The 27,771-nt window shown below is 45.4% G+C and overlaps 1 protein-coding gene and 1 long non-coding RNA gene across 13 annotated transcripts in view; one reads left to right on the top strand and one right to left on the bottom strand.

Annotated features, from left to right (window-relative positions):
- LOC309352041 overlaps positions 1–27,771 on the bottom strand; it is an 802,957-nt gene that overhangs the window by 652,980 nt on the left and 122,206 nt on the right. The window lies entirely within an intron of this gene.
- Positions 1–27,771, top strand: part of SOX5 (SRY-box transcription factor 5) — a 767,649-nt gene that overhangs the window by 627,063 nt on the left and 112,815 nt on the right. For 9 of the 12 annotated variants that reach the window (XM_081879778.1, XM_081879776.1, XM_081879777.1 and 6 more), the window contains 2 exons: positions 15,359–15,482; positions 24,784–24,869. In XM_081879778.1, coding sequence (XP_081735904.1) covers positions 15,359–15,482; positions 24,784–24,869 — 210 coding nt within the window. Of the gene's footprint in view, positions 1–15,358; positions 15,483–19,180; positions 19,453–24,783; positions 24,870–27,771 lie in introns of those variants that run through there. The other 3 variants (XM_081879782.1, XM_081879775.1, XM_081879774.1) reach the window with 2 other exon arrangements.

Raw genomic sequence — 27,771 nt, 5'->3', positions numbered from 1 at the left:
TAAAATACAAAATACATAATAGTAGAATGGGTGGCAGAAAATACCCCCCCCCTTAAAATAAAATATTGAGTGTACTTACGGGGGTAACCCTATGACATTGATTGAGGACTTCTTCTGCTAGGGTTCAACATCTAGGTAGAGAGACCTGTATCTACACTGGAATCTAACACCTCTACACTGGAATCTAACACCTCTACACAGGTGTAGGTGAACCATTGGCCATGCATTGCTAAACTATGACTCCCATATTCCTGCCCATCGGCCATGCTTGCAAGGGCTGATGGGAGTTTTAGTTCAGCAACATCTCCAGGGCCAAAGGCTTAAAGTGGAAGGGGGGGGAATCCAGTTCCCCTTTGCTTTCCTTGAAGGAAGGCAGGGGTTGACTTTCTTGTATGTTTCCTTGATGTAGGCTGGAAACAGAGGGTTAAAATAATTTTGGACATTTTAACTTTTTTTCCCAGACACGTGCACAGAAAACCTTTCTCTTGATAAGCAAATGAGTAATTAAAAGTGCTCAGCAGATAGAGATGAATAAGCTAATAAAGCAGGCTTTGCAGTCATTCATTTTCATTAGCCAGAGAGAACGTGGAACTCCCCCTAAAGAGCTAAGTGACGCTGGAAGTTGGAGCAGATAAGAATCAAGGGTAACTGCACCTTTGTGTAGGACAATAGATCTTGTGAATAAGTGGCTTCCTCTCCAGGCTGCAAGCTCATACGGTTAACCAAAATTGTTGAGTAATTGTTCTGTGGTTGAGAACAAAATGCTGAATTAAACTGTTCCCAGCACAATAATTGTGTGATTACAGCATTTATGTTGCTGGCCAAAAGGAACAGTCATTAGGTTTGGAAGACTTACCAAAACCACAGGCACAAAAAAAATAAATAAATGCAAATTACATGTAAATTATCCTCTAATACCTATAGCGGCTTAGAAATGGAGCTAGAAGTGAAATAGCTATGTATTTAAAGACTGGCAATCTGGAGGAGGAGGAAGAAGAAGAAAAATGGCTGTATATTCCAAGAACTATTTCAGTTTCCGGAAGAAAATATCAATATCAAAAGAGACTTAACTTTAATTATGCTGCGTTTTCCGAGCTTTTGCCTATGCTGCTACAGGTTTTTGAGAAAGAGAGAGACCCCTTCCATTGCATACCAATCAGATATTGTCTCAGAGTTCTAAAGGAGAATTCACTCCCGATTTCTGGGCTGAGCCAAATTCAGAGCGAACTACTGGAAAGAAGATGCAGGATACAAGCGTTCGAAAAGATTGCCAAAATAAAATAAAAACCATCCGGTAATAAGGCTTTTTTTTGTTTTTTTTGTTTTTGTTTTAAGAAGGATAATAATGTTCCTTGTAACAAAGATGATTTCCTTCACCAGCACTGCTTGGAAAAGGCTAGCAAACAAACTCTTTGTCAATTGTTTCCTTCGTGCTTTTGTTCTGCTGCTATTGCCAGCAGGGACTAAAGGAGGAGGACAAGGAGGAGGAGGAGGAAGAGAAAAGAAGCACCAGGAATAATAGGCCAAACAGGGTTCAAGGCAGTCCCTAATTTTTGAGCTTGCAATTAAAGGCATAAAGGTTATGAATTGCATTTGAAGTTTTCTGCTACTATAAAAGACTGTGTTCTGTTTTAAAAAGAGATCCAGTTACCTATATATGTCTGATGGGACAGCGGTTCCACAGAACATTTTCCTTGTTTAATCCTGAGTCTGCAAATATGAAGCAGATATAAATGTGGGGTTGTTGTTTTTTTGTATGCAGCCCCCTCTCAACAATGTTCTAGTTGTATTCCTTACAACAGCTTTGTTGGGTAAAGGTAAAGGGACCCCTGACCATTAGATCCAGTCGTGGCCGACTCTGGGGTTGCGACGCTCATCTCACTTTATTGGCCGAGGGAGCCGACGTACAGCTTCCGGGTCATGGCGAACCAGAGCACCACACGGAAATGCCGTTTACTTTCCTGCTGGAGCGGTACCTATTTATCTACTTGCACTTTGATGTGCTTTCAAACTGCTAGGTTGGCAGGAGCAGGGACCGAGCAACGGGAGCTCACCCTGTCGCAGGGATTCGAACCACTGACCTTCTGATCGGCAAGTCCTAGGCTCTGTGGTTTAACCCACACCGCCACCCATGGGTCAGTGTTATTATCTGCACATTCCACATGCAGGACAATGAAGCTGAGAGACAGTCAATTGACTCAGGCTACAGTAGGGAGTCCATTCGTTCCTAGTACTTACATGCAGCCTTTCAGGGCAAAGTCCTCTCAATTGGTTTCATACAGATGCTGGATCATTTAGCTTCATAAACTTAGCAGAGCCTCTCACCCGGAGCAGTACCTGGTAAGGTATTGCCCCAGGTCTGGCCAAATGCCAGATACGGAACCAAAATGGGCTGATCTGGGCCAATGCCATATTTGGTCAGATCCAGTTGAGACTGTCCTGGAATGCCCTTGCTCAGAATAGGTCAACCTAGAACAATTCAGGGCAGGGGCACCATCTTGTGGGGACCAAGCTACATTGCCCACCCCAATAGTTTTTGGGGAGCCGGGCCCCCAATGTTCCAGAAAATCAGAGGGTGGAAGAGGCTGAGCACAGAGCCAACCATGGAGTTGAGTGTAGCGCAGCTTCCATGGCTGGCTCCCGATGTGGTGACACAACATCACACATGTGTTGTGCGTGTTGTGCACATGACGGCACTCACACACTGCACGCAACTGCCCCACCTTAAGCTGTGGAGCAAGTTTGCACCTCCGATCTGGGCCTGTCGAAAGAGGGCAGCCTGATGGTGAAGAGAGTGGGGAGAAGTAGATGCCCAGGTACCCTCCTTGAATTTCCTCCCCCTTCCTCCCTTCCTGGCCACATGTTTAACTGGTCCTTCGGAGTAAAGCCACAGATAGCATGAGGCAGAGAGTGAACATTGTGACAGCAGCCTTCCTCCTCTTCTGACTGTTCTCTTTTGCTTTCTAAAACCGAGCAGTTGACCATGAAACTAAGTGCTCTTATAGAAACAAAGCGCTCTTAAAGAGCAGTCAACCTAGCAGAGGTGGCTATCGGATGCAAGCCTGAACAGCTGAACGAAGTCCCTGGGTAGCAATTAGAGGCTTTCTAGTACCAGGAGTAATTAATGCATTACACACGCGCGCGCACACACACACACACACACACAGAGAGAGAGAGAGAGAGAGTAGAGGATATTGTTGCCACTGCTTCTGCTTTTCCTTTCTGTTTGTCCACTCTAGTTAACAGTGAATTAAAAGAAAAATCATATGGGAGCAATAATGCTCAATATAAAAATAATTACAAAATGTGTCATCCTGAGATAAGGATGGTATGAAACTGCTGTAACAACTAAAGTTGTGAAAAATGATGTTGTTGCATGCCAATCATGCATTCAGTCTTGTTGGAATTAAATTAGATGGCCCTATTGCTAGATTTAAGGCATTAGTCTTAAAGGGGATAAGTTTTCAACATTTTCTTTCCCTTTGAGCAACAGGCTATGCAAAACGTGGTTTACCATGCTATTATCTGACATGAAATACAGCCTGGCTGAAATACAGCCTACTGTACCAAGGTGAGCATCACTTCCATTGCTCCACCAACTTTTGCACATGCAAAACACTACTATGCCTTAGGTTACGTAAATACAATCCAACTTTTGCATCTGGCCCCACTGACCACTGCCATGTGGCCCTTGGAAGGTTGCTCATGCATGAATGTGGCCTTCAGGGTGAAAAAGGTCAGTGCAGAGCAGGGGTTTCTAAAAGGTGGCCTATGGTCCACCAATGGTTCTCAAACTTTGGTTGCCTGCCATGAGAAATGGGTTGCTGGAAGAGATAGACTTTCAGATTGATCCGTCTGGGACCTTCTCAGGCAAATGATCCTAAGTTGTGGGTTGGAATTAAAAGCAGATCCTAGGTCTGAGGATGTTTAAACAGCCAGCATAGTCAGAAACTGAGAAGAGCTTTCCAATACGGAGGTAGCCACCACAGATATTTGTTGAAACAGCCCTTGGGTGGCAGATCTTCTGTGTGTGCCAACCTTGAAGCCCAACGAGAGATCAAGGCAGGAATCTCGTGAACTACACTCAGCACAGCAAAGGATTTATTTGTGTGAGTGTGCATGGTGCATGTGTTTTTGGCATGTCTTCCTTTGAACGTCAACTTTCTGTGCCATACCCAAACCAGCTTTCCAGAGACCCTGGACTTTGAAATTAGTTTGCTTTGCTGCACTGGTGATGCTGGTGTATGCTCTTTGAGAAACCTAAATCCCACTTGGAAACACAGAGCTGGTTCTTTGGCTCCTAACCCAGCTACAGAACCCAAGCGTCGATGTTTCATAAAAGATTAAAATCTGCTCTGCCTCCAAGATAAAGTTAGTTGAGTGTGTTTTTCTTGATAGATGGATGGATATCACTTAAAGTGAAATGACTCGACTTGGACTTTTCTTTGTGTTTGTGCCAATACATCATGCAAAAACAGTACTAACTTTGAATTGCTGCCCACTGCGTACTATTAGATAACCTCTCGTTCTTGCCCACCCGCCTACATGTTAATTAAAGCAAACACTGCTATAACTACTTGTCAAGAAAATTGGGGGGAGAGAGAGAGAGAGGGAGAGAGAGAGAGAGAAGATACTGGAAGAAAAGGAAAACATTTTAAAATAATAATAATGATAATGCAACAACAAGAACAGAACGACAATATTAGGATTCTTTCCAAAGGATCTTATAATGTTATAGACTGGAAATAAAGAATAAGACTTGTTACTTAAAACAACGCAGGGGGAGGGTGGAATCGGCTGAAAGATAAATGATAGGCAAAAAGCTTTGGACATGAAATGATAATTTGCAGGGTAAAGTTTGAATCACTAAGTTGACTCTGCTGTCAGTATCAATGAAATCAGTCTGATGAGCCCATGTGCAGGTGGGGAAAAGAACTGCCATGCAAAACTTGTGGGTTAAATTTGAGGGGTTGTTTTTTTTCTGTAGAAAAGAAGTCCGCTCACCTTTTTCGGTGGGCGGTGTTGTGGCCAGGCATCCGGGCTCCTGCAGTGATCCGGCATGGGGGCGGGGTGTAGATGCCCCCCTTGTCCCATCCCGGCCAGTCACCAGCACTGAGTGGGGCTATGCCCAGTGAGGCCCTGCTAGCCAATCAGCACGGGTAGGGAGCGTGGCTGTGGGAAATGTAACCATGGCACAGCTGAAGGGGCTCTCCTCTCTTGCCCTTTTGCCGGATCTCATTAAGGGTATCCTGTTAAAAGGATCCGGGGGTGTGGAGCCTAGGACATGGGCTAGGGCCATGCCATGACCCCAATGGGATATAATAAATCATAGGGCTCCCCCTATTGGTGGCTTATCCTTATGGACTCCCTGCAGATGGGCAGGAGTTCAGATATAGCCTGGCTTCACCCAGTGCCTAAGCCAAACCGCTCACATCTGTAACCAATAAAGCTGTGGCCTATTTGAACCCATAAACCAAAATACTCGTGTCCATGTGTTTATTAATCACTAGGGAACTGCGGGTCATGGGGCTTTAGCACACAAATACATTCGATCCAGATTTGGGTTTCTCAAGGAGTGCCTATTTAATTGGTTAGACCCCACCTACATGATACCACCTGAAATAGTCATTGCTTCTCCCAAGGAATCCTTGGAAGGGTAGTCTGTTAAGAATGGTAAGAGCTGCTGCAAGACCCCTACTTCCTTCATAGAGCCAGCCAGCTATTTTGTGCCCTAGGCAAGGCTAACCACTTGCATGCACACACACACACACACACACACACACAAACTTGCTAACTTCAGTTTTCAAAAACAGATGTCTAGTAGTCATAGAAATCACTAAAAAATGATTGCCAAGTACTTGCTGTTACACTGTATATTATTTGTTTATTTAGCATTACCTGACGTTTCTAGAAGGTAGAATGAAAATTCTTTGGTTTTCCGAAAGCAGTTCATGTGCTTCTCCATCGAAAGTAGACTTGCCAAGCTAAGTGTTGTCTAATCACTAAAATAAATCTAGGTTTGAATTCCTCACACCCAAAGACATATTTTTAAAACCCCTCACTTAAGAAATATGCAAAAACCAAGTTTCACCCTCTAAAATGACATGCCCTAATGCCAGGAGTTGAGCCTGCGATCTTCTACCACTGAGCTATGGACCTTTCCTATAAAGGATTGGCAGTCAGTTTATTTGTTTTAAGAACTGTGGGAAGTAATCCATGTAGCTCAGTGATGGCCAAACTTGGCCCTCCAGCTGTTTTGGGACTACAACTCCCATCACCCCTAGCTAACAAGCCCAGTGGTCAGGGATGATGGGAATTGTAGTCCCAAAACAGCTGGAGGGCCAAGCTTGGCCATCACTGATGTAGCTGGTCCAATGGAGGAACTTGGCAGCTGCCTTTTGTATTAAAGTTTTCAGGAAGCTTTTAGAGACAGCCCCCCATAGAACTCAATGGAAGCCACTTGCTTATATAGGAAGAGGTTAAACCAACCTTCAATTCCAGTAGGGATTCCCATATTTGGGGATGCAATAGAAGGCAGTGTGCTGCTTTAAACATAAAAAAGCATTATTTTTATTTCTCCCCAGAGATGTGGATGAGCATCCTAATCTTTCAGCAGCCCCCCGTTGTAAATAATGTATTTATCACATCAATGCCAAAATCTTCCCGGCATCTTTAAGAACCGAAACAATGTTCCACAGAGCATTAGGCGGCCTTTCCAGCTCAGGAAATTATCCGGCACATTCTCCGTTGAAAAGCAGAAAGCGCCCACCATCGAGCAATCTCACACCTGTTTTCCTTTCCCTGACAAATGTTTCATTGACTCTCTTACCACCGCGGTGCTCCGCAAAGCCCGCAGCTTATCAGTCGCTGCATTAAACAAGCATCTGGAAGCTGTATGTTCCATCATACGCTGTGCGGGAACATCAGTTATTAATGAAACGATCACAGATTTTTCTCCCACCTCCACTTCCGAAGAAACGTTTCGGAGGAATTCTTCCGTAGTATTAATAGCTACACATTTGGGAGCAAATTCCTCCTATCCGTCTCTGTGTTATATTAAACTGCGCGGCAGAGCCGTGTTCATCTTTTAGAGCAAAAGACCCTTTCAGTAGACTTCTCCATTAGGGCAAGTAGGTCATTGTCCTCCCACTGCTCTCAGCCAGCCCCTGCTTGTCTGCCTTCTTATTTGCAACCCATCCAGGGGTGTCAGCTGCCTCCTCCTTAGTCTCAGTGTTGCTCTTGCAGAACTCATTAGAGTGGAAGATGGGAACTTAGCTAGAAATAGTGGGCTCCACCTGTCATTGACTCCTGCTCCATTAGCTCCACCCAAGGTTGGTCTATCAGCCTTCTACTCTTCCTGTCCCAAGGGGCACCATCCACCACTAGACCCTTTCCATCATTAGGGTTTAAAATGATTGGGAATTTGCTGAGACCTGTTCTCCATCCAGGGGATGGGGGGCACCACCAAGAGTCCACCTGTATCTACTGGAACTTTTAACCACTAGGGAGATACAAATAGGTCTAGGTCAGGGGTGACCAACTCCCAAGAGACTGCGATCTACTCACAGAGTTAAAAACTGGCAGTGATCTACCCCTTTTGGGGGGATTCAGGTAAAAGTCGTGGAGCTTTTTTTAAGAAGGAAGAGGGCCTGTTTTGGGGGAGTCTGGGTCAAAGTTGAAGAGCTTTTTTTCGGGAGGAGGAAAGCCCCGTTTTTGGGTGGTGAAGGGCAAAAATGTTGAGCTTTTTAAAGGGAGCTGCTTTGGGGGGCAGTGATTTACTCATGATTTACTGCAAATGTCCAGTAATCTACCGGTAGATCACGATCTACCTGTTGGATGTGCCTGGTCTAGGTCAATGGTTTTTGTATGAGTTCACCAACAAGCAGGATATACTAATTCTGGTTGCAACTCTAGCTGTATTGTGTGTGTCATAGAATCACAGAAGTGTAGAGCTGGAAGGTATCTCCAAGGGCCATCTAATCTAACCCCCTGCAATGCAGGAATCTCAACTAGAGCATCCATGACAGATGGCCATCCAACCTCTACTTAAAAACCTCCAAAGAAGGAGAGTCCACCAGCTTTTGAGGGAGTCTGTTGTATTTGCTTCTTATGGACCCTGGATTACCTGTTACGAGTCTAGGGCTGGTGAAATAACACGTGACGTGATGGGCAAAGACTGAAACTCAAATGGCTTCTGTGGGGATCTTATCCAAAAATTGCAATGTGCTACTTCCACTGATGCCTCTGGTTACCAGTTGCAGGTGAGCAGAGTGTTGTTATGCTCATGTCCAGTTTGCAGGCTTCCTACAAGCATCTGGTTGGCCACTGTGAGAACAGGATGCTGGACTAGGTGAGCCATTGACCTGATCCAGCAGGTCTCTTGTTATGAGAGTCAGCTGGGGTCAGCAGTTTGCATGCACACCAAGGATTCAGACTCAGTTTATTGGCCCTCATCCAGTCCACCTCTGCATTAAGACACTTGTCCAGGGCTTCCACTGTCTCTCCCTGTTCAAATGTTATGGAGAAGGAGAGCTGTGTGTCATCAGCATAACAATGGAACTGCACTCCAAGACACCTGATGACTCTTCCCATTGGATGGTTGTTTGGTTGTTAGAGACAAAATCACACCTGGTGGAACTAGGTAGATAATTACCAGGGAGTAACTATCCACCGCGGGTGGCGCTGTGGGTTAAACCACAGAGCCTAGGACTTGCCGATCAGAAGGTCGGCTGTTCGAATCCCCACAATGGGGTGAGCTCCCATTGCTCAGTCCCAGCTCCTGCCCACCTAGCAGTTCGAAAGCACGTCAAAGTGCAAGTAGATAAATAGGTACCGCTCCGGCGGGAAGGTAAACAGCGTTTCCGTGTGCTGCTCTGGTTCGCCAGAAGCGGCTTAGTCATGCTGGCCACATGACCCGGAAGCTGTATGCTGGCTCCCTCGGGCAGTAAAGCGAGATGAGTGCTGCAACCCCAGAGTTGGCCACGACTGGACCTAATGGTCAGGGGTCCCTTTACCTTTACCTTTAACTATTCACCAATTCTGCTCTTTGGACTGAACCATGTAGGTAGGAATGAAAGTGTAGTTTTTGCCTTCAGTACCCATCCCACAGTTGATCCAGGAGCCACTAAGAGTTTGCGTAATTGTAAGAGGGTCACACTCCTACTCAATAGTGGTCATCCTTCAGGGTGACCAAGGCTGATTCACTAGCCAGGTCTCAACCCCGACTGAGGTGGATCCAGCTAATCTGTTTCATTCAGATTAGCCACCCTCTCCTCCACCTTTGCCATCCCCTTCCCCCAAAATAGGGTATTGGCAATTCTCCAGTGAGTGCTACACTCCATTGGGTCCAAGCTGGGCTTTTCAAGGAGTGGCCACATATATGCCAAGATTTGCATCTAGCTCTGATTGGAAGTTCTTAGTGGTCCTAAAGAAACTCTTAAATCTAGGATCCACAAGTCAGTCCACAAGTCAGTAGAGCTGTTTGAGAGGTGAGGGGGGAGGAGAAAAGGAATTGGGTGTATACATAATTCTGTATAAACATATCTGAAAAATATGTTGTTTTAGCTAAAAAGGGGGGATCTAGGTTTTTTGCGTTTGTCGTTTTCCACATCTGTAACCTAGCAACAAGTAAACAAACCTTGCTGAAAGCCCTACCTCCTCCCCTGCGAAAAAAATAAATACAGCATTTAGGACAAAATCAGCCGGCTTCTGCATTCAGTTCACATTTCATCCTCCTGTAATATTTTGATAAAAATAAAATTACCTGGGCACTTATTTACTTTAGAAAGGAAATGGAGCACAGGTATTAAAACTCTCTTTCTCCCTCGCCCTACATTCCAGATTGGAACGAAAATTACATTGTTTTGACTGAGTTATTTCGGTCTCTACGCAACCCATCCTCACCTTTCTGCTTTCCTTACCTCCATTACTCAGCTAAGTTTTGTCATCTGAAGCCAGGAGGCTTTTAATTTATTTTTATTTTTTTCAAACCCTCCCCCCCTTTTTTTTGCATTTGTACCAGGAGGTGGAAATGTTGTATGAGAAAACGTGATGGTGCCTTTATTTATTTTTTTATAAAATAAAAAACCTTGTTTTTCTAATGGCTTCCTTCCCAAACAGGGACACATGAGTACAATGCGTTTGTTAGCGTATCCAGAAGTCACTTGAAATCGAGTGCAGACTTGTGCTACCTTGTGGGCTTGGCAGAGGCTGTGCATGAGATTGTGTGTGTGTGTGCATGTGTGTGTGTGTGTGTGTGTTGCTTTAGTTTATATTAGCCCTGGAGGCAGAGTTAACACTTGAAATGGGACAAGAGTATTTGCAGTCATCAGAGAACTTTCCAGTCGGCTTCAATAACATCACTCTGGGTTTTTTTCTTCTTTTTTTGTAATTTCTTTTTCTTTTTCTTTTTCTTTTTTTTGGCAGCAAAGCCTTCAGTGGAACCATCTGTCTCTCTATTAGTGTTTTGAGTTCTGTTTTGAAGCTTCTTTGCTGGCAAAGTCACTTTCATCCTTGGAACCTTTTTTTTTTTTTTTTTTTTAAAGTTCCATGGCTCTCTGCCGAAGAATGCAATGCGAAAATTCCACTCGGCTGTTCATTTTTGTTTCTAAAAGGAGAATGGAGTTTCTTTGTGATTTTTCAAAAAGAAAAACGAAATATCAATTCAAGGCAAGGATGGGATTATTCCAGGGTGTTAAAAATAATAATAAATTGTGGGGCGTGTGCGTTGTTTGTTAGCTGAATTAGAATAACAACAGGGGCACCAGTGGAAAAGGAGAAGTCGCTTGAGTTAGGAATTAGTGGTGGAATCTTCCTTTCTTGGTGCATGGGAAACAGAACAGAGTGCTTCTCTGTGTGAGACCCAGTGCAGTGTAGTGTAGTCTGCGACCAGCAAGTGTTCTGTGGTACTTGCACATTGTCGCTGCCCCAAACTCCTGAGGATGATGCTTGCTTCAGCTTCCCAAAGTGTGCCCTATGCACCAAACAATGCTTCCATGTAGCATTGTAGTGTTGCCAGTCAACCAGCCAGCCATGCCCTTTCCCAGGATACTCCATTACTTTCCAACACACAGGTCCCAGTCCCACAAACTCAACATACCACTGGACCACTAAGCACAGTTAGGCCTCTTCCAGCTCCATTCCCCCCCCCCCCGCTTCTTTTTCTTCCCTAAAGGCACTTCTGTATTTCTGCAAACTTTTTGGGTTCCCCTGTGCTCACCCTCTCGGTTCACTATTAAAAGGGAGTAAATGGTGATTGAATCAGAATTGTGGAGCTGGAAGGGACCACCAGAGTCATCCGTTTCAACCCCCTGCAAAGTAGGAATCTTTGGCCAAAGGTGGGGGCGCGAACCCATAACCTTGAGATTAATAAGAGTCTTATGCTCTACCAACTAAGGTATCCCCTATCTTCTTGTGTGGTGACGAGCCAGCAGCCAGCATAGAGGTGGGGGGTGTGGCATTGCTGACCTGGCTTTCCAGTGCAAAATGTCACTGTTGGTTGCAGAGGAGAGGGATGCAAGGCAGCAGGGTGTTGTTGTTGGTGCAGCAGCAGGAGGAGGAATCTGCATTGCACTGAGTTCCTTTTTGCCTTCTCGGGAACTGACAGTAATGCCCAGTGTTGGGAGCCAGCTCAGGATTTCATCCCTGTCTGTGCCACCCCACCAGCATCTACTGCTTTCATGTCAGTGTTGTGTTTATAATTGTGCAGTGCTGTGGCAGGTGAGCGAGGGACTTTGGGCTTCGGTGGCATCACTCCACATGTGATCGTAGTAAGATTGTGCCTTGGTGGTCCAGAAGCCACTGATTCATTGGTCTGCTTGAATTGTTTACTGATGCCCCCAGATGCCAAAACCTTTTGGGCAAGCGAGCCTTCAGCCACTCTCAAGGCAGGTGAGGGGAACTTGCATGCTCAGCTGAACTCGTTAATAAAGGTTCACTACTTAGATAATAGGGACGCAGGTGGCGCTGCGGTCTAAACCACTGAGCCTTGGGCTTGCCGATCAGAAGGTCAGCGATTCGAGTCCCTGCAACGGGGTGAGCTCCCATTGCTCAGTTCCAGCTCCTGCCAATCTAGCAGTTCGAAAGCACGCCCCAAAGTGCAAGTAGATTAATAGGTACCACTCTGGTGGGAAGGTAAACAGTGTTTCCGTGTGCTGCTCTGGTTTCGGTTGCACCAGAAGCAGTGTAGTCATGCTGGCCATATGACCCGGAAAAACTTTCTGTGGACAAACGCCGGCTCCCTCGGCCTGTAAAGCAAGATGAGCGCTGCAACCCCAGAGTTGTCTGTGACTGGACTTAGCCTTTTTTTTACTTAGATAATGTAAGATTAGGGATGGGGGAGAAATTTGGTTCAGTTCACATTTAAAGGTGGGCCTAGTTTGTACTTTCTGGAACAATAGCTTGTTCTGGAACATGAAAATGCAGTCGTGGTTCAAAATTTGCCCTTCTCCAAATTTTGCAAGACTGTTCTTCAGCCTCATAATGCTACCAACAATGAACATTCTAGTGGTGTAAAAAGCATAAGTTAGTGGAAATAACGTGCAAAATGCATTATATTAGAGGAAACTGCATTTCCAAAATGTGTATGTTAGGCAACAAAATGTCTATATTAGCTGAAATTTGCACTAAGAGGCAGGAGAATTTTCATGAAGACTTTTTTTTAATCGCAAAGTACTGTATTTTTCGCCCTATAGGACGCACTTTTTCCCCTCCAAAAATGAAGGGGAAATGTGTGTGCATCCTATGGGACGAATGCAGCCTTTCGCTGAAGCCTGGAGAGCGAGAGGGGTCGGTGTGCACCGACCCCTCTCACTCTCCAGGCTTCGCGGACCTCTCCGCAAGCAGGGGGAGCCCAGTGCTGGGCTCCCACGGCTTGCGGAGAGTTGCCTGCATGCTGAAGCCTGCGCGCGCTCAGCTCAGCGCGTCCAGGCTTCACGGACCTCTCCACAAGCAGCGCGAGCCGGAGCTCGGGCTTCCCCCGCCCCAGCCCCACGCCTGGGGGGGGGGGGAATAAAAATTTTTCCCTTTATTTCCCCCCCAAAAAACTAGGTGCGCCTTATGGGATGGTGAGTCCTATAGGGCAAAAAATACGGTAATTTGGGAATCTGGAGAACTACATTTAAGATGGGGGAAAACTAATAGAAACTGTTATTATCAGATTTGCCCAATCATACATTTGTGTGTGTGTGTGTGTGTGTGTGTGTGTGTGTGTGTGAGAGAGAGAGAGAGAGAGAGAGAGAGAGAGAGAGAGAGAGAGAGATATTTTGTTTCAGGAAGGCAAAGCATACAGATCTTTGTGATGCTGGTGTTGCATACTTCTAACTCAGGATAAAATTTCATGCATCTGAAAAACTGAACAGTACTCCAAAAGGGTTTATCATGCCATAATAAATGTGATAGCCCTTAAGACGTTCTCTGCAACAGACAAACATTGTTTGCCCCTCCGGAGAATGTATTTCTTATTTATTTCCTAATAAATAAGTTCCACCTGAATGTGGACCTTCATTAACGCCAATTGAAAGACATGCCTCAGACTAATTTGGGGATATAAGTCCCATGATCTCCTGGTCATTTATATTCTACGCAACCAGCTACATTTCCTAGAGGCCAGCGGAGGTCCTGTCTTCTTCATTGCAATACACCAGACACTGGAGAAGGGAAAGAAACAGAGAGAGAGACCTCAATTCCATGCAGTGGTTTTCTTCTTGAGTATTGCCATGGCCAGAGATGTGGGGGAGTGTCTGATGGCTCATGGGGGCAGTGGCTTATTTCCAAGCGACACGGAAATGTGGGGAAGCAACATCTTATTTCAGAGGCAACCAGACAGCAGATCTTCCCCACCTCTAGACTTTTTGCCAGCTGTGGCATCCAAGTTGGAGTGGGACAGTGTCATAACTGGCGGGTAGTCTGCATTTGTGGTGGATCATCATTTCATAGCACCCTGTAGCTCTGCAAATGAACATCTGAACCAGATCTTGTGACTGTTTGAGAGCTTCAAATTTCATCTAATGGAAGGGAGTGGGCAGTGAATTGTAATCTGTGAGGTCTGGAATGCAGAAAAGAACAGGCCCTGCTACCTGCCTTCCTTATAGTTCCCATTCACATGCAGAAAGTTTTCTATTACACAGTCATCCTGGTATTGGTAAGCCAATTAGCACATACAGAGCAATTAAAATTTACCGTATTATTATTATTATTATTATTTACAAGTGTTCGTTCCACATTTGCAAGGACTCAGTACCGTATTTTTCATCCCATAGGACGCTCCGTCCCATAGGACTCACCTACTTTTTTGTGGGGGGAAATAAAGGAAAAAAATTTTCCCTTTATTTCCCCCCCAAAACCAGGTCGGGGAACAGTGGGATGGCGGCGCTGCACCTCCCCGCTGTCCCCCGAGCTTGTGGGGCTGGCCGATGTCTGTCCGGCGCGCGGGGCGCTCTGCTTCAGGGCGCCCTTCGCGCTGGGCGGCAGGCTGCTATCTGCAGCGTGGGGAGCCCTGCGGGGAACTCCTGCAGGGCTCCCCACGCTGCGGATGTCTGTCCTCCAAAGGGCGCCCCGTGCTCCACGCTGCCGGCTGCCGCCCGCAAGCCCTGCGCACCGGAGGGAGTTCCCCCGGGCGCGCAAGGCTTGCGGATACCTGCGCGAAGCACGGGGCGTCCTCCGGAGGGCGCCCCGTGCTCCGCGCTGCCGGCTGCCGCCCGCAAGCCTTGCGCGCCCAGGGGGAGTTCCCCCGGGCACGCAAGGCTTGCGGATAGCTTCCTGGAGCCTGGAGAGCGAGAGGTGTCGGTGCACACCGATGCCTCTCGCTCTCCAGGCTTCAGCGAAAGCCTGCATTCGCCCCATAGGACGCACACACATTTCCCCTTCATTTTTGGAGGGGGAAAAGTGCATCCTATAGGGCGAAAAATACGGTACTTCATTGTGGCAGTGGCTACTCATTGGAACTCCCTGGCCAATAATATTAGTCAGGTACCACAACTGCATTGGTTTTGCCAGCAGCTAAAAAAATTATAAATCAACAATCCTAAGCGTGCAATTTCAATATGTATTAAGATGGCTGATTTTATTTCTCTTTTAAAATGCAGTGTTAATGTGTTTCTAACGTTTGTTTTTGTCTGCATTTTGAAGGTATGCATTAGGTTGTCCTTCATAAACCGCTTAGAGGTTTTTTATTATTATTATAAAGTGGTATACAAATTTTGCGAAATATAATAAATATTCAGTGCATAGACTGTTCTCTTCTGGACTGGATTCACTGTAGGCCAATCTTTTCAGTTGCAAATGCCACCACTGTCCTGTTGCAAATTTACCATTAAGGAGAAGCCCCGATTTCTGGTTTGATTTTCCTTCTCCTGTTCAGCAGGTCCAAGGTCAGCTGCCGCCATTAATGATTCCAGTATTCCCTCCAGACCAGCGGACTCTAGCAGCAGCAGCACAGCAGGGATTCCTCCTTCCTCCTGGTTTCAGCTACAAGGCAGGCTGCAGTAAGTCTAGTCAACTCCCCCCCCCCCCGCTCGCTGGGGTGCAATCAGAATATTAATGTTTTAATGAGGCTGAGCAAAAGATGTTGTAGCATGATGGCCAAAAATGTGTCTTCCCAACCAGGAAGCTTCTGGCTCAATTGCCAGTTCAGAATTTCACTCAGGGACTTCACCTCAGCCTCCATGTATTCTAGATCCTGTCTTCACAGGGCTCTGCGTGGAGACACCCAAACAAACGCAGACTCCCCTGGTACATGATCTGTACCCTCCATTTTTTCCCCAGGTGTGTGCTCAGAGCCTATGCATGTTGAGATGAGCCCATTTGTACAAAGCTTCTTTGCAAATGGGACCGCAAATGAGGTTGTGGGCGGGGCCAGAAGATGCAGACCTGCCTTAAATGAGCATTGGTGCAAGACAAAGGTGTACAGTGGTACCTCGGGTTACATATGCTTCAGGTTACATACGCTTCAGGTTACAGACTCTGCTAACCCAGAAATAGTACCTCGGGTTAAGAACGAATCTCTCAGGATGAGAACAGAGATCGCGCTGCAGCAGCAGGAGGCCCCATTAGCTAAAGTGGTGCTTCAGGTTAAGAACAGTTTCAGGTTAAGAACGGACCTCTGGAATGAATTAAGTACGTAACCAGAGGTACCATTGTATTCAGTATGAATAGCAGCCTATCTTACAGGACTGTTGCACAGGTCTCCGGTTCAGTGCGAAACATTCCAAATTCATGCCAAGTTATGCCCCTTTCCAGGATACTCCATTGCTTTTTAACACACAGGTCCCTGTCCCACCAACTCAACATACCATTGGCCACCATGCACGGTTACTTCTCATCCACCTGCCTTTATTTTTTTGGCCTCTTCATTTTCCTCCCTAAAGGCACCTCCGTATTTCTGCAAAATTTCAGGTTCTCCTGAGCTTGGTTTGCTATTAGAGGGAGTAAGTGGGGATGGAATCACAAAGTTGGAGGGGACCACGAGGGTCCTCTAGTCCAACCCCCTGCAGTGCAGGAATCTTTTGCCCCAATATGGTGCTTGAACCCACAGCCCTGAGATTGTCTCATGAGCTAGGATCACTGAAGGTGAGTGAGTGGTTTGCCTGAGGCCACCGACTTGTGTGAGAGTGAGATTTGATCCAGGGATTTCCTGGTTCACAGTACCTGGTACGCTAGAGAAGCTCTGTCTTCCCAAGAATCAGCATCTGCTCTGCATCTTTAGTGATGATCAATTAAGCTGGTTTGGAGCCTCCCCCGATCTGATAATACAATTTCCCCTAATTTAGTGCATTTTAATCTTATTTTCACAAACAGATTCAAATCTATTAATAATAAACCAAATAGATGTTGTAGTCAAGCAGAAACGCATGGCCATGAAATATACGTAAGAATTATACACAAAAATAAATTATATATCACAATGCAATAAAAAAAAACTATTATTGATTAGATGTGGTCACTGATTAACGCACTTTTATGCACACTTTGCCCTGATATGTACATCTTTGTAGAAACATTTTGGTTGGAGAACTGCATCACAAAATTACGTACAAGGGGTAGCTTTGGTTACAGTTCACATATTGTTATGGAGAGTCCTAATTTGTCTTTAAAGGAGAACCAAACTGCATTCCTACCCCAGCCCTGTACTTGGCTCCTACAAATAAAACTCTCTTCACCTTCACTGCAGGTAGGAAGAAGGATTTGCAGATACAGCTTTTTAAAAAATGAAACACCTTCCCCATACATATATATATAATTTTTAAAAATCATCTGGAATTTTCTTGATAGTGACATTTGAGAGCATAAAACCCAAACAAACAGATCAGATACCTTTGAAACATACGTCTCTTATTGCCTAAAGCTGCCGTTGTTTGCAGTGCCTCTTTTCCACTCCAACCCCCCGAAGGAAGAAGAGGGATTGAGGGGTGGGAGAAGAGAGAGAGAGAGACTTAACACTGTTGTAGGGGAAATAAGATTTCCTTCTAAAACAGCCTGTTCCCTATTTAATGAAGAGGTTTAATTTGCCCTTTTTGCAAGCAACTTCCAAACAACATGCAAGTCCCATTAATCTCAACAGGAGTTCTGTGCATAGATCAAGGGTAGCATATGCCTCTCAATTTATGGGCTAACACAAAGCATGAGTATCTTTATAACAGTCTAAGGTTGAAAAAAATGCAGCAGATTAATCCTTGAAGGCTTTTGCTTTCAGTGGAGTGTGTTTGTGTGTGCATATGCACGCATTTGGACAATTTTATATAGAAACTTGTGCGCTCCTGTCATCATGGCACTGGCTGTTTTATATTTTTTTTTAGAACGAGGGGGAAAGGGGAGAGCTCTGAAAAGTCTTCATTTCAGCAAAGAGATTTATCTTCATCGTGGATTTCATAAAAACTGGTTTCATTCATTTCCGCTTATCTAACTCTTCTGACATCAGTTTCCTATCTAGCTATCTGAAGCCCTCTTGTTCTGGGAGCTTCTGTCTTTGGTCCTTCTGTTTGGCTTTATTATGTCCGCATCAGTGTATCATTGACTAACTCATGAATCCATCAATTGTTTTCTTTTTGTTAGCACAGTATTCGCTAAAGGAGCAGTTGAAATTCATTTCCAAGGCAAAAAAACAAAACAAAAAAAGGACTGTGCCGGTGATAAGTCTTTTCCAAAGTGTTAATCTTCAAGGTTGAATCCCCCCTCCCCCCCGAACTTCCAAAATATAAATAGGTAGAACTGGAGCCTTCACCTAGGGACAAATTAAAACAACATGAATTTGCAGTGAATATTCTCCAGCTTGGGTTATTTATCCTTTGGGGGGGGGGGGGTGTCACTGACAAACTCACACTTTGTCAGTGAAATGGGGATTGAACTTTTAAACAAAACACTGTGTGAAGAGTGTTTTGCTTATTTATTTTCTTACATTTATATCCCATCTTCCTTCCTTCATGGCACCCAGGGTGGAATGCATGTCAGCTGCCTTCAAACCATGTTGTTGTTGTTGTTTAGTCGTTTAGTCTTGTCCGACTCTTCGTGACCCCATGGGCCAGAGCACGCCAGGCACTCCTGTCTTCCACTGCCTCCTGCAGTTTGGTCAAACTCATGCTGGTAGCTTCAAGAACACTGTCCAACCATCTCGTCCTCTGCTGTCCCCTTCTCCTTGTGCCCTCCATCTCTCCCAACATCAGGGTCTTTTCCAGGGAGTCTTCTCTTCTCGTGAGGTGGCCAAAGTATTGGAGCCTCAGCTTCAGGATCTGTCCTTCCAGTGAGCCCTCAGGGCTGATTTCCTTCAGAATGGATAGGTTTGATCTCCTTGCAGTCCATGGGACTCTCAAGAGTCTCCTCCAGTGCCATAATTCAAAAGCATCAATTCTTCGGCGATCAGCCTTCTTTATGGTCCAGCTCTCACTTCCATACATCACTTCAAACCATACCCTGTTCAATTCCACTGTACTGTATTCCCTGACTGTTGCTAATTTCCCTCTTGGCTGTTGCTTCCTGCTTGCTGGATTAGTTACGCAGCCAATCACACCCAATCAGGGATCGCGCAGTTAACAGAATGACATCACAACGCTACGTAGTCAAGCAAGCAAGTGAGGGCAATGTACAGGAATAAGTGAGCGGTTATGCAAGGAGGGATGAGAAGGTGAGGCCTTTTTTCCAGCATTGCCAAATGTGCAAAACATTTCATTCAGGCTGGTTCCTGGTGCAGCACTGAGTTTTGATGCAGTTCATCAGCCAGCAATTCATAAACAGCTCCCACAGTGTCTACTGAGAATGCACTCAGGCAGCTGTTTAGCAAGTGGTAATTTTCCATGAAGGATATGTAACCATTTGATAAGCCAGCCGTACATATTTCCTTGTCAAGTGTTGAGGAGAATTCTACCACGTTTTCAGAGTTGATTAGAAATCTGAGAGAACCGGGGAGTGGAGAAATTCTCTACGCAGACCACTAGCTTACAACGTATCTGCAAGGACACCAAAGTAAGTTGTTGTTGTTGTTGTTTAGTCGTTTAGTCATGTCCAACTCTTCGTGACCCCATGGACCAGAACACGCCAGGCACTCCTCGCTTCCACTGCCTCCCACAGTTTTGGTCAAACTCATGCTGGTAGCTTTGAGCACACTGTCCACTGTGTATGTGTGTTTGCTTTTCAACTGCTAGTATATTAACAGCATGGCAGCTGTGTAGCACATCACATCCATGAGACTGACATGACATCACACATTTTGGTCACCATGGAAATGAAAAGGAAAACTGAACCAGGTTTTTGCCTAGGCCTGAGGGATGCCTGTAATAGCTGCATGCCAGGGAGATGTTCTTGAAAGACCTTTTTCATCAATAAAGTCACATTTGCCAAATTTATCCATGACATGGGGCAATCTAAGGGAGTTTTGGGAGTTCTGTCCCATGCATGTAGCCCTACATCATTCCTGAGGATCTAGGCTTTGATGAGGGGCAGATGGGTCTCATCAACCTGGGAGAGTAGCCCATCTAGGAGAAGGAAAACTCTGGTCCTTAACCTCTGCTGCCTGCCTTGCAGGACATCTTCGGGAGAAGAAAAGGCTAAGGAGTAAACCCTACATAAATCGAGAGTGGAGTCCCTAAGGCAGCTGAGTGGTGCCTTATACACCTCCTTATATCAATTCTTGCAGCCAAGCTGGTGCCAAACATATTGCTCTGCTTTCTTTTGGACCACATCAACAAGGCTGAGCAGGGGGATCTTGTTGTCAGGGCAGCCCAGGACCTCCATACACACTGCCCAGGTTTCCCCTTCAGTGCTGCTAACACAGTGGTTTGACTTCACCCCCAGAGGTGCTCTCCATTGTCTCTCAAGACGGATGCCAACCAGGCCTTGGTGATCTATTTGGAAGTAAGGAATGAGTTTCAGAAGAGTTACATAGTTTTATGTTCAATGCCTACACTACTGCAGTAGAATTTTGACACTTAGTCCTACTTGATGGGAACTGCAGTCCAAAATACCTGTTTGGAATGGCTACTCTTTACATACAAATTAGCATATTCAACTTTCATGCAGATAAGTATCCTTTTTGGGCAATACGTTCACTCTTTTAGGCAAAGCCTAAGCACCAAGAGCTGGACTCCAGGAGGGTTTGGGCTCATCTAGGACTGCCTTGTTTTTCTCAGAATGGGAGAGATTCATTTCTGAGCCCTCCTCTGCTGGGTGTTAGCCAAAACCCCAAATGCCACTGTTCTTGACTTTGCTGAAATTTGAGCACAGACGGCACATTCAAGTCTGAACCCTAGATTAATTATACCTATACTGGCAGAATATAGATGAATGGAAATCTTCTCAGGCTAGAATCTGCTGGAATTTCCATCTCCCTACCTTTTGGAGAATATTTGCTGCTTCTTTTAATCCTTGTGGGGGTTTGAGTATGATGCAGCAGAAGTAAAGCATTTTTAAGTCCCTCCCCCCCCCTTTTTTTTTTCAATGGGAGAAGCATACATTTGCTGCCCATTAGCTGTTGAGTCATATGTCATCTGCCTGGACTTTGGGGCTGATGTGCTTTCATCCCTCTTTCATCCTTGTTTTGGGCGGGGAATGGCTAGACAACAGATGCATTGTGTATTTCTTACATATCAGCTCCCTTTGAATGGAAACTTTAAAAACAAAAACATCAAATTTGAAGAAAAGCCCAAACACGGTTATTGATGAAATATCTAATTACTATTTCAACTTGGCGCAACTGGGTACGAGAGTGGACAAGCCAAGCCTAATAAAATTAAAATATGCTGAATTCACCATTTGACGGTTTTCTGAACAATATCCCCTACATCCAATAAAAAATAATAATGAAACTCATAGTTAATTGGTTTCTCATACAGGACAATAAAATTAATGTTTAGGATTTAAATACCATAAACTTCCCCAGGCAGATTTGCTGATGTATCTCTGTTTTTTAGTTCATCACATGTTTCATTGTTTAATGGGGTATCATGTGGGCCGTATAATTATGTCTCATGTACACAAGGTCCGCAGGCATGGCTTGGAAAAGGCTGCTGGCTAATTTCTCATTTAAGTGCTGTCAGATGATGTCCAGGTTGTTAACAATTGCCAAGCCCTAAGGGGGAGAAGATGAAGACAAAAAGATAGATTTAGACTTTGGTGTGTGCGCAGCTGACAAAAGTATCACAGCTAAGTAAGATATGGTGGGTTTAGGTCAGAGGAAGGGAACCTTTTTCATCCCAAGGGACCACATTCTTTTCTAGGTGGCCTTCTGAGGGACACATGCTCTCAGGGAACTGCCATCAGAGCCAAGGGTGGCGGTAAGGCTCCCCAATGACGCTGGAGAGGGAACCAGCAAGGAGAGAGGGGGAGCTTCCGCTGGGGAAGGAGATAGGCGTGACGCTAGGAAGAAAGGGGAGGCTGAGGGAGCTTCGGAGGGAGGGCTCCGAGACTGTTCTAGGGAGACCAGCGGGGAGAGGACAGAGCCTCCGCTTGGGACGCCCACTCTGCGCAGAAAGCTTCCGCGCAGGGAGGCTAGGCAGAGACTTGGTGTCAAAGAACTTTTATGTTGGAAAAAGTTCAGGAAACGCCCACTGACGGATTCTGCCAGCGATTGAGACAGCCATGGAGTAGAGGCTGTCCAGCCGGGGGGAAAGTTTTAACCAAACAACTCAGCTTGCAGCAGTTTGCGGGTTACGCACAAGCAACCCCAACCCCCATTACACATGCTCATGGCAGACAGGTCAAAAGTAGGCAGAGCAATGAATCGTAGAATTGTAGAATCGTAGGAAGGGACCCTGAGGGTCATCTAGTCCAACCCCCTGCAAATCTCAAATAAAGCATCCATGACACATGGCCGTCCAACCTCTGCTTGCAAACCTCCAAGGAAGGAGAGTCCACCACCTTCAGAGGGAGTCCATTCCATGGTCAGAACACCTCTTATTGTCAAAAAGTTCTTCCTGATGTTTCATTGGAATCTCCTTTCTTGAGGCCATTGGAAGAAAAGAAAAAAAAACAAGCTTGCTCCATCCTCCATGTGACAGCCCTTTAGCTATTTGGAGATAGCTATTGTATCTCCTCTCAGTCTCTTCTTTTCCAAGCTAAGCATACACAGTTCCCTCAACAGTTCCCTTCATAAGTCTTAGTTTCCAGACCCTTGATCATCTTGGATGCCCTCCTCTTCACACCTTCCAGCTTCTCAACACCTTTCCTAAATTGTGGTGCCCAGAACTGGACACAGTATTCCAGGTGTGGTCTGACCAAGGCAGAATAGAGTGGTACTATTACTTCCTTTGATCTGGACACTAGACATCTGTTGATGCAGATCCTGTACTTTTGTGAGGGGCATAGGGGTCTCTTGACAATTTCCAGTACCCTTAACAAACTACAGTCCTCAGGATTCTTTGGGGAAAGCCAAGAGTTTTTAAAATGGTTGGTACTGCTTTAAAAATAAAGTGCAGATTGCATCTTACACTGATAACTAGCAACAATGAAGTGTGTTGTTGCGATGTGGCCCTTTGCAATTTATCTTAAATGTACTTCCCTTCTATTAGCTAGAAAAGAAACAGCGTTCAGAAAGGAAAGCTTATTGTGTCCGTTGAATCAAATGTACCATGACTTTGCATTGTGCTTTCCTAATGAATGTGTACTGTTGTAAGTCTTGTTTCCAAAGACTTTCCTGGGCTAATAATTTCTGTTAGCACATCATTGGGCCATGCACAAATGCTCCAATGATCTTTATTAATGGAGTGGAAAGCTTTTTAAACATTTTGTCATTTAGAAAGGCCAGGAATATATAAGGCAGAGCACATCTGTGTTAACTGCAAAGGCTAGATGTTAACAATTCAGCCCTTTGTTTTCTGCACAAAAATGGAAAGGGTTATCAAGGCAGTCGTTTCTTATGAAGGCCTGCTTTTGTAGATATATTCAAAGTTAGATTGCAGAAACAGAAGAGCATTTGTTGTGAATATTTCCTGTGCTTTAACAATAAGCCCCTCGTCCCAGGGAACCCTGGGAATTGTAGCTCTGTGAGGGGAGTCTCATCACCCTTGGCAAACTACAGTTCCCAGCTGTTGAAGTGGTATAAGAGTTCTTGTCAAAATAAAGCTCAAAAGCCTTGTCAAAAGGATGTTCACAGCCTATGGTCTGTGATAACTGTTTCTGAGGGCTCTGGCTGGCTTCAGGAGCTGCTCACTGCTTGCTGCCATGGCAGCCACCATTTTTCTTTGCTGGAAGTCCCCATATGATGTGTCTTGTGCGCAACACATCATATGGGGACTTCCAGAGAGGAAAAATGGTGGGCACCATGGCAGTGGGCAGTGAGCAGTGAGCAGCTCCTGAAGCCAGCCAGAGCCAACTGCACTACCAGGCTGGCTCGGGGTGCTGACTGCTGCTGCTGCCACCACTGCCAAAGGGGAACCTGGGATGTCTGGTGGTACAGATCTCCTGCCCCCTTTCCCCTTTGTTTTGACTGATGGGGGAGGCTCGGGAGTCACAGGTGGGCGGCCGTTGCCCAGTTTTTTTAAAAAAAACTCTGTGCATTTATGTTTCACAGAGTGCGAAAGAAGGTCTTTGCACCTTTATACAATATGCATGTGTGCTTGGGCCCAGGGTCTTTTGCCTCACCATCCCCACTACTGACTCCCTTGCTACTCAGCTTCAAAAAAAAAACAAAGTGTCCCCGGATTCATTGAAAAAAACCTGGTAACCACAGTACAAGGGCTTTCCCATCACATTTTTTCCCAACAGCCAGCGCAGGACAGTATTAAATGAAAACGGGGTTTGAGACGCAGATATAAGGGGTGGACTTAGGTAACGATCTTTGGTGCAAGCATAGTGTTCCAATTACGCAAGTGGGGCTCTGTTTGCATCTCCCAAACACTGGCAATGTGTGTGTTAAGTGTCAGTGCTACTAGCTTCCCTCTGTTTGGTTAAGTTCCTACTTCGGCTCAGTCTGTAGGTTTGCCCCCCAATCCCGCACGACGATCTTATCAAGGTTGCGCTGTTTTCTTTTTCTCCTTTTCTCTCCTTTGTAGATATATTTTCTCTCTCTCTGGAAGCTCAGCCCTCTGATCAGTGTGCACTCCCCTCCCCCCCTCCCCATTTCCCTAAATACATCATGAAAAAGGATGAGGTTTCCGCCTTAATTGCCTGCGCCTTTTATTCACATTCCTCTCTCAGCCAGAATTGTGAAGAGTGTTAGTAAAAGGCCTCACAATGGAGCTTTTCATTAGGCCTCTGCGAGGCGCACAAAAGGAGGCTTTTGGAAAGAGTGAATGCAGGAGTTTAATTTGCAGGTGGAGAGTGGATAAAAGGTGCTGACGCCTCTATTATTCTCTTACTTAGGTGACCCTTACCCTGTTCAGCTGATCCCAACAACCATGGCAGCTGCTGCCGCGGCAACCCCCGGCTTAGGTCCTCTCCAACTGCAGGTAAGTCCGGCTACAATGACGGAGGAGGCAAAGGTTAAATAAATATGGAAAGCAGTTTTCTCTCCCGTTCCAACCCTGCAAAACACACACAATGTGGTTTTCCCTTCTTTCTCTTTTGCGCCCCGCCTTTTTTTTGTCTGGCACACACTCCCACACACCTTTTTCATTTACAAATCTACATCTGGAAGTGGCTTTCTTTTCACCTGGGAGAGGGCGGGCTTCAAAGGTGCCGTTCCCGCACCCATTCCCCTGGTTTAAAGGAACTGTGACTTGCTGGTAAAGTAGAGGGGACAGAGAGGGATGCTTAGCACCCGCTCAGAACACTAGCCCTCAGAGCCTTTCGTGGTAGTTTGCTTAGGAGGGGCGAAAGGAAGCAGTGCTTCACACGTGAGTCGCTGATTTACAGGATTCGCTGCTGCAAAGTGAGGTGAAGGCCGTTGTTTTCTAAGGAGCTCGGGCTCACTCCATACGTTTATAAAGCATGCGACCTTTCCCTAAGCAATCCTGGGAACTGGAGTTAGCAGTGCTTGGAATTGTAGTTCTGTTTGTCGGTTCCTGAGATTTTTTTGGGGAAAGTCCTATGCACATTAAGGAGGATAGGTCTGTTGATGGCTGTTTGCCACAATACATTTAGAGTCTCCTTTGCTCCACTGACGGGACTCAAGTTTGCATGTGCAGGATTCCAAGGCAGTCTTCCATAGACACACTGGATCTTCCAGCCATACACGGACCAAGCACAAACCCACTTACCTTCAGCAAGGGGGCTACATCATACGACTTCAGACCATGGCCTAGGACCCAGAAAAGGCCACGAGAGCTGCGGATGAGGCATCTGTCTTAGAGGCCATGCGCTTTTGACTACTAGATGCTGGGGCTGAATTAGATAAACTAGCTACTTATTTACTTATTTTCCCCGTTCCTTCTTTTGGTTTATAAAACTGCCCTTCATCATCCCGATTAAGGGATGGGTTACAACAAAATGCCACGTTTAGCGGGACAAGTCCAGAATGCATTGTGCTAACCAACTACCTGAAGACTTTATACAAATATAAATATATATTTGTAGTGGTTAGAGCATCAGACTAGGACCAGGGAGAATTCAAATCCCCCACATGACCTTGGGCCAGTCACCATCCTTGAGCCTATCATACCTCATAGGGCTGTTGTGAAAATAAAATGGAGTGGGAGAGCAATCCATGCTGCCTTTAAAGCTCCTTGGAAGAATGGTGGGATATAAGTCTAGATGATGATGATGAGTAAATAATAAATAAAATTTCAGGCACACAGTTCCCATTATTATTATAATTAAATTTGTATTTGTATACTGCCCTTCATCCAAAGATCCCAGGGCAGTTCACAACAGGGAAATAAAAAATGAGAAAACCAAATACATAATAGAACAAAGGCAAAAGATAATAATAATAATAATAATAATAATAATAATAATAATAATAATAATAATAATAATATATTTATACCCCACCCATCTGGCTGGGCTTCCCCAGCCACTCTGGGTGGCTTCCAACAAAATATTAAAATACAGTAATGCATCAAACATTAAAAGCTTCCCTAAACAAAAAGCAAATCAATTCCCCCTCCCCCACCTAATGTGACAATGTCAATCACCTGACATCACAATTGATTTCACATTTTGAAGTCCCAAAGTTGGGACTTTGGAGCACCTCGCAGGCAGCAAGAAGTTACTGAAACAAAGGTTCTTCCTTCATTTTAGCAGGGGTTTGCATCCAATCCCGCCAAACTGTGCTAGATTTAAGCCCAACTCAACAGCAGGGGTTAGATCCTGGTGTACTGGCTGCCTGTGCCAGTGTGCTTTGGGGAACTGCACAGCCACGGTCGAGTTGAACCCTACACGCCTGCCCATCAGCTGACATTACAGAGTGATGTCAATGGATGGAAAAGTGGTGTGGCTTTGAGGAAAGGGCATCGCAGGCCAAACTGGAAACCCCTGCGGGCCAAGATTGCCTCACACACCAGAGGTTCCCCACCCCTGGCTTATCTGCTATGATGTCATAGGGAGGCAGGGCAACCTAAGTTTAAGTAACCAAATTATTAATGGGTTTTGTGGACCTCCGTCCTGGAATACCACTGATCAACAGTTGTTAAATTAATAGTCTCCTTCATGCTAAAGGTACCTTTGTGGTACACGTCACTCAGGCAGTTTCAGGGCCTTTTTGAAAGCCGTTGGCCCCAGACAGGTGACTGATGCTTCTTTTAGTCTGTGATTAATGCTACCGCCAGCGCATGATGGTGCCAATTCACAAATCCTTGGTGCCATTGTAGAGCATATCATATGGCATTCCTCCATCCTCAGTCCTCCTCCTTTGCCATGCAGACTAGTTCAATGGTTATTCAGAATCATAACAAAGTGACATTTTTGGAAAATGCTTGTATAGCTAACCAACCTTGTGATCTGGATACACCTTCCAAAACCACACCTTGGCAAACCTAGAAGACACCCTCCCAAAAAAAATAGCCAGCTAAATCACAGTTCCAGTAGTTTCAAAAAGACCTACTGAGAGACCTATGGAGTTAATTGGATCTGCCTTCCATTGGCTCATTGCTGGATTTTGCCTGCTGTCCTCGGACCTGGGGAAGGAGCCCTTTCTGTGCAATAGATGGAATAGGTCTGGCATGGTGAGAGAGCCTGAGAATCCCTGTGAGCTGAGCGTGTGACATAATATCAGCATAATAAGTCACTCTTAATGAGCAGGCGAGAGGCTGGGAGACAATTGAGATGGATCTCTTCTGCAGTTGAGTCAGCTGAGTGCCAGATAAAGCACTGTCAGTGTATGTAAGCTTGCAGAGGTTAATATATTCGCCTCTTATTGTGCCTTCATATGAAAAGCAACACTGTGGTTTAGCCTCTGATACAAATACTCTG

The sequence above is a fragment of the Podarcis erhardii genome (genome assembly GCF_964252035.2).
Source record: "Podarcis erhardii genome assembly, chromosome: 10".
Taxonomy (NCBI): Eukaryota; Metazoa; Chordata; class Lepidosauria; order Squamata; family Lacertidae; genus Podarcis; species Podarcis erhardii.
Note: the sequence above shows the minus strand (reverse complement) of the source record. Positions and strands in the feature narration are given on the sequence as shown.